At 43.0% G+C, this 12,025-nt stretch overlaps 1 protein-coding gene across 1 annotated transcript in view; it reads right to left on the bottom strand.

The window, feature by feature from the left end:
* The window catches only part of CFAP46 (cilia and flagella associated protein 46), a 1,558,477-nt gene that overhangs the window by 1,103,244 nt on the left and 443,208 nt on the right, over positions 1-12,025 (bottom strand). Inside the window, exon 20 of the mRNA XM_086922533.1 lies at positions 9,189-9,399. Within this exon, the coding sequence (XP_086778659.1) occupies positions 9,189-9,399 (211 nt within the window). The remainder of the gene's footprint in view (positions 1-9,188; positions 9,400-12,025) is intronic.

Below are 12,025 nucleotides of genomic sequence, written 5' to 3'. Positions count from 1 at the left end.
TTGCGAGCCAGAAGCCAATGCCAAATCCGTTGTGCTTCCAGCGACAGAGTTCGTGAGCGCGTTCCCCCCTGCTTGTTCAAATAGTACATTGTGGTGGTGTTGTCCGTCTGTACTAGAACTGAAGCTTCGTAAATCGAGGGAAGGAACGCCTTGAGAGCTAGGTGGACTGCTCTCAACTCCAGCATGTTGATGTGGTAGGTACTTTCTTTGTGCGACCACAGCCCTTGCACCTGCAGTTGACCCACGTGTGCTCACCAACCTAGAAGGGAAGCATCCGTGATCAGAGTCTGCACAGGAGGAGGTTGATGGAACAGAACTCCCACCTGCATATTGTGTCTTTTGGTCCACCATGGAATGGAAGCTCGAGCTGCGTCTGAGAGAATGATGTGATCGTCCCAGCGAGCTGATTGCTGGTCCCACTTGTCCTCCAGATCCTGCTGAAGAAGACGCATTCGAAGTCTGGCATTCGGGACCAGGAAGATGCATGATGCCATCGACCCTAGCAGGGAGGCAATCCGGCGCACTTTCTGAGCCTTGTTGCGAAGCACCAGCTGACATTTCTGGGTTATCGAAAACTGTCTCTCCTTCGAAGGAAACACTTTTCCTACTTCGGAGTCTAGCAGAGCTCCTAGGAAGTGGTGGGTTGAGAGACTGATTTTCCGAAGTTGACATGTAGTCCTAGTCGCTGGCAGAGCTGTATGCAAGTCTGGAACTGATTTCTTACGCTGTCTGGGGAGGGACCTTTCACCAGCCAATCGTCCAGGTATGGGTATACGAAGACCCCTCTGCGGCGTAGGGCGGCTGCTACCACTGCAACACACTTTGTGAACACCCGGGGAGCCGACTTCACCCAAACGGCAGGACTTTGAACTGATAGTGGGAGGTCCCCAGAACCGAAGAAATCTCCTGTGACTGGGGTGTATTGGAACATGAAAGTAAGCATCTTGGAGGTCCAGCGAGCACATCCAATCTCCCCCCCTGAGATGTGGATATATTTGGTGAAGCACCAACATGCAAAATTTTTCCTTTTTGACACACAGATTGAGAGTTCGCAAGTCCAGAATAGGTCTGAATTCTGCGTTTTGCCCCTTTTTTCTGACCCGAAAATATCGGGAGTATACCCCTTTTCCCCTTTGAGACACTGGCACTCTCTCGAAGGCTGACTTCTCGAGAAGAGTGGCCACTTCTTTTTGCAGAAGGTGTAACTGATGATTCGATGTTGCCATCGGGGGAACAGGTGGAGGATGATGACTGAAACGAAGACAGTAATCATTCCGAAGTATAGATAACACCCATCTGTCGTTTGTGATGCTTTGCCACTCTTCCAAATGACCCACAAGGCTTCTCCCCACTGGAGTGGTCCACAGCGCTGGGGGAAGGAAAGACTCATTGCTTGGACTGAGCTTTGACAGTGTTGTTGCCCTGGTGTTGATTCCCTCCTCCTCTGGAACTATGCTTTCCTCTATACTGGGACTTTTGCTGACCCTGCTGGTCTTGACTCTTCTGCCAGTTAGGCGTTTGAACCCGCTGTTTGGAAGAGCCCTTGCTGTAGGAGCGGTATTTCTTTTTGAAATCTTTTTTCTTTTCGAGACCCACCGCCTTGAGAGTATCCAGCTCTGTTTTCATGCGCTGCATCTCTTCATCCGTGCTCGCTCCAAACAGTGAAGTCCCCGAAAACGGCAAGTTCAGAATACGCGCTTTGGCTTCTGGTTGTAAAGCCATTAGAGACGCAACCAGAATGATCTCCTTGCCGATATTCCATGGGCATATCCATGAACCGCCAGGGTCGCCCCATCCGCTGCGGCACCTATAATTTGGTTGGAGACCTGACTGCCCTCCAGAAGGACTTCTTCAAAGTCCTTACGGTCTTCCTGAGGGACTTTGTCCACAAAACGCTGTAGAGAATCCCACAGGGACCTATCGTAACGTCCCAAAAGGGCCTCTGCGTTACAAACCTTAAGAAAAGACGCCGAAGTACTGGAGACTCGTCTCCCCCACGAATCTTGCGTCTTGCTGTCTTTGTCCAGAGGTACAGTAGCAGAAGAGGAAACCGCACTGGATTTCCTTGCTGCTGAGATGAGTACTGAGTCCGGGGGAGGATCAGCTTGAAGAAACAGAGGGTCCTCTCCTGGAGATTTATATTTCTTCAGGATCCTCGCCGGAGCCGCTTTGACCGTTGCTGGAGTGAGGAATACCTCCATCACTGGCTCTATAATGCCAGGCACTAACGGCAAAAGGGGTTTAGGTGCCGACCTGTGATGCAGCGTTTCAAAAATCACTGAGGTCTAGACCTGCAGAGTTGTTAAGGGAACTCCCAGTTTTATAGCCCCTCTACCCAGTATGTCCTAAAAGGAGAAGATATCCTCGATCGGAGATACCCTTGATGGAGGGGAATCCGTCAGAGTGAGCGAGTATTTTCTATGGGAGCGTGTCGGAGACGAAGAGGTAGTAGGTGATTTTTGTTCTCTCCTCCTGCTCCTAGATCTGGATCTACGCATGGAGGCACGAACTCTAGAGCGTGATATTTCCCTACGGCGAACCGGAGAGCGTGATCTTCCTTTGGACCTCACCGGAGAACGAGACCGTTCTCTAGGTCTAGAAAAAGGCTGCTGCAATCGAGACGCCGTCTCTTTATCTGTAGCCCAGTTGTGCAGCGGTGCATACCATCGTGGAGACAGTCTGACGGTAGGAGGCTGCTGTGCGGCGTCCCTCACCGGAGATCGTGCAGGTGCTACATCGTTTCGCCCCTGTGGAGGAGGTGAAGGAGAGTGCCTTGATTCTTCGCTGCCCGACGGGTAAATGATCACATCCGGGTCAGTAGATGATCTTGATGAGGAAGACAGACTCACAGGAGAAGCAGTGTGACAGTGAGACCCACGATGCTCTGGAGTTCTCTTCCTCTTGGCATCGTGACCGATGCTCTCTGGAGAGCCCTGGTCCCCTTCTGCAGTCAAAGCTGTTCTTGAGGACCTCTAAGATGTAGGCCCATGACTCAAAGACGGAGCCGGCCGCTTCGATGTCTCGGTGTGTTGCGCCACCACTGGCTGATGAATCGGAAGAGATTGGGCTGGAGTCCCATGTCTCGACGTCGAACGCCGGGGGGGTGACGTCGACGGAGGAGTCCTTGACATCGAGCGCCTATGACTGGACGCCGATGGAGGATGCTGGGTCGCTGAATTCCCTCAACTGGAATGCCTCAACGTCGATCGTCGATAATGAGACGGCGTCGGAGGGTGCCCCGACGTTAACCGTCGATGATGAGACGGCGACGGAGGGTGCCTCGACGTCGATGACCTGGCGTCGACGGAGGATGCCTAGACGTCGAACGCCGGTGACTAGGCGTCGACGGAGCCTTCGGCGTGGAAGATTGGACCTGAGGCTTCGACAACGGAGGTCTCGATGTCGATCTTCTACGCTTCAACGTCGACCTCTCCCTCGACGCTGCACATCGCCCGGTTAACTGCAGTGGAGTTACCTTGACTCTCGACGCTGAAGTCTTCACCGTCGAGGGGAGTTGACTCGTCGTCGGTGGAACCTTCGACGCCGATCCCGACGCCGAAGGAGAGCAAACCTGGACATCTCCCAACGTCGACCTACGCTTTTTCTGTCTCTTTGGAGACCTACCTCTCTCAGAAAGATCATAAATCCTGATTTTTTCTCTGTTCTTGAGAGTTCTACTTGACAAGGACTTGCAGTGATCACAGCTTTCTGGAGAATGAGAGTCAGGAGGCAGAGGATACACACAGGATGTGTATCAGTCTTAGCTTTCTTCTTCCCACAGAAAGAGCAGGGATCAAAAAGCAAAGGCATTTTTGACCACAAATTAACCTTTTTTGAGGCTAAAAAAGGCAGCACTAGCTCTCTAAGGCTAAAAGCCGTCGAGTGAAGACAAAAATTGAAGGAAAACACCAATTAATTTTGACAGAAAGTCAAAAAAAGGTGGGAGCTGTTTAACCAGGGTCCTGACTGAAAGAGCCGAAAAGAACAACTGACCTAACTGTCACCCCTGAGGCATGATGGGAAGCCTGGGGTCATGGCTGCCTTAAAGGCACGGTGCCAGTTTTAACTGAAAATGCTTTCAGTTTTCTGTGTTATTTACTTTTCAATGCAGCTTATGGCTGACAATGTCTTTTATGAGCAATTTGCAGAATTTATGGGTGTTTTTACTCATTAAAACACAAAGTTCAAGGACTATTTGACCTAATGTGTTTTTTTTCCTTTCTAATTGCAGTATATATACAAGTGTTTACATTGTCTAGCCTTGGGTTTGGAGCTGCATTAGTGTGAGAAAAATGATATATGTATTTACATATATTTGGAACGAGATGTATGTGTTTTTTTTACATATATATTTTTATATTGTTTCCGGGGTCCCGCACATGGGCGGGAATATTCAGTGCTTATGACTATTGATGAGGATCTCCTGGCAGAGAAGGTTGAAGATATGCTTGGCAAACTGTTTCAGTTTGCGGTATACAAATGGATATGGACGGATAGGCTCTTATATAGCGCATGGCTACCCGGGGGCATCCCAGGGCTGCGGGAAATGAAGGAGGAACTTAATATGCTGCCTCACCAGCACACCCTTATGTCACTGTGCCGCAATACATAGAGCAGGTATCAACATTTTTTGTTTTTTTGGAGCTTTAATATAATGCTTATTTTGGGATTTTCATTTTTGGAATATTTTAGACAATATTTTATCATACAAGTATGCAAATAGTTCAATGTCTACCCCAACTAAGCATTATTATCAGCTGGGGAGAGAGTTATAGTAACAGAGTGCCCGAGCATAACAATAAGTAATGTTTTAATTGACAAGTCTTTGCAGGTGAGATTTTTCTTTTGTCTTGGAACTGAGAGATGCCCTTGCTATATGCACTTTGCTTCTATTTTCTCCAAGAATGCCCGGCGCCATACCAACGGTGTAGAGACAGCATATTTTTATGTTAGTATGACATTTCATTGTGATATGTGATGCAGTTAGATGAGCTCGGGCTAAATTGTTTGGTTTGGGGGCCATTGTATACATTTTCTGCTTTTTTAGTGGTTCATGTATTTTGGATGAACACCTGTGCAATGCAGGATATTGCCATATGATGTGTGTATACTCTTTGCGATTGAGGGTTCACCCTTACAAATTTGCAGTCCTTTTACCCTTTAACAGGCCTTAGTCTGGGTCATTGTCTGGTTGCATTAAGAAGCATTAATGTGTGTAACGTTAATGGGCTTCTTCGAAGTTTATTTACCTTGCTTAAAGTGTTATTTGTCATCTGTTGGGATACGTGGAATGCAATATTTGAAAAATAAGTTTCTAGGAAAAGTGGACTGCTGGGGTTTGACTACATTTGAATGCCTTCAACTGGGGTTCAAAAGTTGAAGCTTTCACAGTGTATAATGGCTGTTGGATGAATGAAATAAGGTTTAGAATACCTTATGTAGTTCTTTCACCTCTTTTTATGAAAATTTGTATTTCTTGATCATAATTTAAAGGATTCAGCAGATTACACACCACAGCGTCAAACATAGTAATTATTTTATCATGGTAGTTAGCAGGTTATAAAAAACAGGGTTTTAAAAGCCCAATAAAGCATTTTATGTACAAAGATTTGACACAAGGTTTTATAATTTATTCACAGATTTCTCTGTTTACTAAGGACTCTGCTCGTCCTTAAAAATCGGAATAAAAGCAATTAATACTTCAAGGTATATGCATATGGTAAGCTCAAAATGGACGATATTTCAGGAGTAAAATAAAATTAAGATATTTGAGAAATGGTACTGATATTTAAAATCTTTTTTCAGATCTTACCCTCAACATTTTGGAGGTAAGTGCTACATCAAGGATATGATCAGGATTTAATGGCGAGAGCCCTAACAGGATTGAGGAAAGGTGCCTTTTTAGAGCCACTCAGATTGGACATTGACCTCTACTGGGATCGCGTTTGGGCTACTGAAGGATTGCAACCCTTCAGAGAAGGTCTTGCAGACATTCTTAAACTACAATGTTATAAGAAAATCAAGTGGTTGGCATACATTCAAAATAATTGCATGATCTGGGTCTAGCTAACCTTTGGGAAGATCCATCTTCTATCTCATCCACTGCGGTTAGTGTGGTTAAATTAGGATACTGGGAGACTGTTGCTGCTCACAATGAATCACTTAGTTATATGTGTAGCCTCACAAGGCTTTTTTTATTTCATACGTTTGTGCCTAAGACAGAGGAATTTTCAAACCACATTTGACCAGTGCATGTTCGCTCACTTTTTTCAGCTTAGGTATGGGAATTTGACAATTGCGGTGTCTACATAATCTTGGGGTTCTGAAATGCCTGAGTCTGTTTTGTGCTAGTCATGTATGCTCTTCTTAAAAAATCAGGAACACTTGCTATGTTTCTCCCTACGATTTGTCAGACCTAGAGGCAGGTGGATTGTGCCTTTATGTCATCTTTTGGGCTTGACAAATCGGACAAACCCTCTTAGAATTTGTAAAAGTGATTCTACAGGCATGATAGATATAGTAGTATCTAAAGTTCTCTTCGCGGCCTGGTCTATTAAACGCATATTGTCTGTTTAACTACAAAAGATCAGCACCTGCTCGGGAATTGTTTATTTGCATGTCTCAATGTAATTTCTAGTTTCTTATTGATGTTTTAAGTTTTCAGAATTTTAATATATGGAAACTGGTGGTCTTACTTATTTTTATCTTTTTTTTCTACTGATTCTTTTACGATGAATTGTATATGCTTGTTGCTATGTGTTGATGATTACATTTTGCCTCTGACCTGTCTAAAAGCTTGGAAACTTGATAGTGGTGAATGTTCCTTACCCTTTCGAGAGTTGTAAGAAGAAGGCTTATCTGGTCTTTTTGACAGGTGTTGCCTATGTTTCAAGGATTCTTACTATATAGGAATTTGAAATATGGTTCTATATGGTTGAAATTCAAATAGGTTCTCCTTCAACATGGAATATCATCTGTATAGTGATTAGCAGAGAAATATATATAGAAAAACAGTTTGTGTATAAAAATATACTTTGGTCTAAATGTCTTGTAAAACTGATGACAAGTTAAGAGAATTTAATTAGGAATCTATGCGTTGATTCTTTTCTATGGTGTACCTGACATGTTGGTTCTGTGCCACTAGGTTGTCTGAAATATCTTCTTATATTGGTTTTAATTGTTTAGCCTTCCATTGATTTTGTTTTAACGAATGCCCTCCATTTTGATCTATCTATTGACAGCCCTGCAGAAGTCCTGTTCTATCCGGGACGAAACGTGTTGGCTGTTTTTGATATTGATGTTACGAGGATGAAATAAACATTATCTTTAACTGATGTACTGCTTTGCATAATACGAGTAGATCATTTTATGCATCTGGGCCTGCTATTTAGGTCTGGCATTAGCCAAGACCATTTAATTTTACAAAAACTATATGTGTAACATACTTACATAAATGGGCTTTCAACCAACTCTCGTCATTCAGTGGTCTGTTCTTGTGGCACTCACATTTTGCTTCCGTCCACTACAGCATACAGCATGAGCACTGGTGCAGCCTTCTTCAGCCACTGGCTAATAACTTCACTTTGAGTGACTGCATTTAACCCTTTCCCAAGGAACACATCCACACACAAAGTAGTTTCTTTCAGTGCCAGTGTTCTTGATTGTACTTTATTATTACCTGAAAACTGCCTGATGTGATAGCAAGCCACTTTTTACCAAATTAGAGCACATGGTGTATTCCAGCTTCAGTTCCGCTGTTGTAAATTCCTAGGTGGCCTTGGTTTATCTGAATGCATTTTTTTCACACCATACCAACAGCTCACACAAACTCAGTATATAAGCTCATGGGGCTACTCTATCTTTGCAACCTTACTTTCAGTCAACCTTCTTTCTTTTCTGCTTTGCTTCCTTCCTCATTCTTTCCTTCTTTCTTGCCTTCCTCTTTCCTTCTTTCTTTGCTTCTTTTCTTACATCTTTCTTTCTTTCCCTTCCTTCCTTTTTCTTTCTTGCTTTCCCCACTTCCCTTTTTCCTTGTCTTCCTCTTTATTTTCTTCCTCCCCTCTTTCCTTCCTTTCTTTCCTTTTTTCCTTCCTTCCTTTTTCTGTCTTGCCATACTCTTTCTTTTGTCCCTTTTTCCCTTTCCTCCCTTTTTCTTGACTTTCCCTTTCTTTCCTTCTTCTTTCCCTAAGGCAAGAGGTTGGCAGCCAATGGCAGACAGATTCGCTTTTTTAAGCCTGCCAGCCAAGACCTTTTTTATTTCACTAAAATTAAGTTTTTAACATAATTACCCATAGGGGTTTTCAACCGGACTTCTTCCATTAGTCTATGGTTCTGTTATTCACATTTTCCTTCCTCCCACTCCAGCATGAATTTAGGGGCAGTGTATCAGCACACTTCAGCTATTTGCTAACTTCAGCAAGCTGTTGATGTGCTGCCCTTTCACAAGGTGCACATCAACACACAAAGTAGTTACCTTCAGTGCCAGGAGGTACTAATGGTGATGCATGCTTTTTTTGTAGGCCAAAACAAAATGTGTGCCTTTTGGCAATGTTTTTGTTTACATTGATGAAGGTCTGACAGCTTCCTGAACCATAAAGTTTTGAAAAAATCATCAGAAATCAAAACAAAATTGCCAAAAGGCAGGCGACCCTCACCAGAATTGTTGGTTTTGCCGATGCATGTTGACTCTTGAATCGAAAAGCAATTTAGTAACATGAATTACACTAAGAGGAATTGTTAAATGCTCTGGCGTGTCACTCCTGCTTTGTATATTAGAATCGGAATCTGGCGTTTTGGAAACTGCTTTCAATGAAAGACATACAGAACTGAACAATTAAACTATCAATTAAAGGCTTCTCAATAATAGCAATCAAATAACATATCTGACTTTATTCACAAACATTGTACTAACCGTTTTAGCTTGGAAGGTGCTAGTGAAAACAATATAGGACTAATATGCACCATAAAGTGTGGTAGCTCCAAAGACAGACATATCAAACCAAGCAAGCTCAGGTTGCAGTGATTGTTATACATGACATGGAATCAAAATAAAAAACAAAAAAATAAACAGTTTCATCTCTATAAGGCACTTGAAATACAGTAAACATACACTCCACAGAAATGAAGTGAGTTTTCATATAATAGAATAGATAAATATATCGACATTGGATCAATAAAAAACACAATACCTCTAAAGCAGTTGTGAGATTGGGAAGTGCATTTGGATCGACTGACAAAACCTGTACGATTTTTGCTTTTCCAGATGCCCTTGCAGCACCCTTTTTGCTTTTCTCCACTTGCACCGGTGTTTCAGGCTTTTTCTGGGGTGATACTGGAATCCAAGGGACCAATAAGCCCTGAGCTAGTTCGTTCGACAACACTACCAAGAGTACAGTGCTCCTGAAAATATAAAAAATAACCGATTACCCAATGAGCAAAACTGCGTAATGACTGCCAAACGCCTGAAACAACGTCTCTGATACAAAGTGCGCTTACAACTGGTTAAAAGTTGCTCTTATGTTCATAAATAAATACGAGTTACAGCATGAATGTCACCTATTTGCAAGACTAAAGCGCAGGCTAATGCGATGCAATCCTATTCTATTCCAGATTGATTTATTGAGGGGGCTGATTCACAAAGCCATTTGCATACCTAATTAGGCACACACATGCTAAGATTTGCAAGTTTGAGCATGAAGTTCATAAAACATGCACGTACCTCGAAAATTGATTTACTAACGAAAAAGTTACTTACCTTAGCTAATGCCTTCTCTGGTAGAGACTTTAGCCACAGATTCCTTACCTTTGAGTTTTCCCAAGCGGTAGACTGAATGTGAAAGATTTTTCATGAGCAGTATCCCTGTGTGCCAGTAGGTGCTGTCAATCGGCTCTGAGTGCTTTGTACGCGCCTGAAGTGGCGTCCGTGGCACCAATACAGGCGCCACCCAGGCGGGCTGACATATGTTTTTTTTTAACGACTTTCCATGCCAGAAACGTGGTGTTATGAAGAACACTCCCCACTAGAATGGAAAACTAGGCCCCTGAAGGTGTCAGCTATGTCACTAGAAATCCGTTCTCGGAGCGGGAAGGATGGGTGGGTCGGTAAGGAATCTGCGGCTAGATATAGTCTCTACCAGCTAAGGCATTCTTAAAGCTAAGTAACTTGTTCATCTGATAAAGACTTGTAGCCAGAGATTCCTTACCTTTGAATAGATACCCAAGCAATACCTCCCCAGAGGTGGGTCTGCGGACCAATGTCACACACGGAGGTCCTGCAGGACCGAATAGGCGAAGAGCCCATCCCTACAAACTGGTCTAGCCAGGCAGTAATCTTTGGAAAAACGTGTGCGGAGATACCCATGATACTCATTAAATAATCTGAACAGGTTTACGTCGGTCGATGATTGTCCCCTTTACTAAAATACACCATGGTATATTAGCTTATATAGTGTAATCCCCCACTGAACGTGTTCTCTAGGGCACAAGTTAACTTATTCCCTCTTCCAACATGGCTAGGAGATTAACACTCGATCTATCCCAGCTTTCATCGCCATGTTTAAAAAGCATTACGTTTCGTAGAAGAGAAACTCTGTCCTCTCTCCGTTTCCACTATACCCCATTATCGGCCAGCAATTCGCGCTCTTTTTTTAAACAATAAAAGAGCTGTCATTCGCGAGGGAGTCAATTTCCCCTCTTCCGTTTTTTTCTTCATCGGCAAGGCTGCAGCCGCCAGCCTGGGTTCGGAGCTGCACCATCCTGCAGCCCACATCTGCGATAACATAAGAAGGTAAGAATTAGCTCGCGGTAGCCATGTAGAGACGCCGAATAACACGATAGGCGTCTCTCCCCTAAAGCACCTTTCTTTCTATTGCTATTTTAGAGTTCTTTGTTAAGCTGTACCCGAGATCAACCACTATAATTACCGAATTTGGAACGGCAGAGCAGCACTATCTTGCTGTCGGAATTTGACCTTTTAATTGAAGGTAATAGCTTAAGCATATCGTTTTTTAGCACTATCATAAAGCTGTATAAACGTAAAAACATAACGTCCTTGACATACTGTCACTGTGCCACTATATAAATAACTACGTGACTTTGGGCCGTTTTTGTATCTTGTGTTAAATTACAAACTACAAGCTACACAGATACTTAGCTGGCATGTCTGTTTAATCCCAGATCTCCTTTTCTTTTGTATCTATTTCAGCCTACTTAATGCTTATGGCATTTTTTAACTCGTAAATACATCAAAATATCCGTATGAATTATCATTCAAATACCTGGAAATCGTCTACCTAAAGGTAATTCCCATTATATTGCAGATTTATCCTTATAAAGCACACTATGCATGTGGCAAAAGCCTCCTTATACAGGATGTTTAATGTAGGCTACTAAATAGTAACTAGACCTTAGCATCTAATTGCAGATATGTTTTCCCTATCTATATATTCATCTACAGTGACGGATACTGTTTCTGACGCCACTATGAGGACCAACAATTGGATATAATAACCTGCAGCTTTTGAGCTGCCAGCAAAATAGGTAATACCCTGTCCTCCCTTTCTAGTTTTGTGATTAATTACCTGCTGAGTTATCGCCTCTAGGCAAAGAACGTTAATAAATTACTAATCTCTATCTCTAGATCTAGCTTCAGTATAGGCTATCCTTAACCTATATAGACTGCCGTCTTTTTACCCGCGTTGACATATGAGCCTGTATAGTCTAAATGTATAAATTAATTAAATCTTATTAGCATGACGCCATAGCATGACTCCACAGTACAAATATGTTCACTTCCAGATTCATCTAAAATATCCTATAAAACAGGAAGAAATTACATATATATAACCTTGCGCGTCAGGCTTTCTGTACATCCCGTTATTGATCTCAAAAGACTCCCTAATGTACCCATTTTTTGTATTGTGTTCAAAAGATACCCCCGACACACCCCATACAAACAAGTTGTCTAGTTTTTTCTTCATATATTTAAATTAGATACTAATCCCATCAAGTGGGTTTTGATTCATCT

Source organism: Lissotriton vulgaris, chromosome 5, assembly GCF_964263255.1.
Source record: "Lissotriton vulgaris chromosome 5, aLisVul1.2, whole genome shotgun sequence".
Lineage (NCBI taxonomy): Eukaryota > Metazoa > Chordata > Amphibia > Caudata > Salamandridae > Lissotriton > Lissotriton vulgaris.
This window is presented reverse-complemented; position numbering and strand designations above follow the sequence as displayed.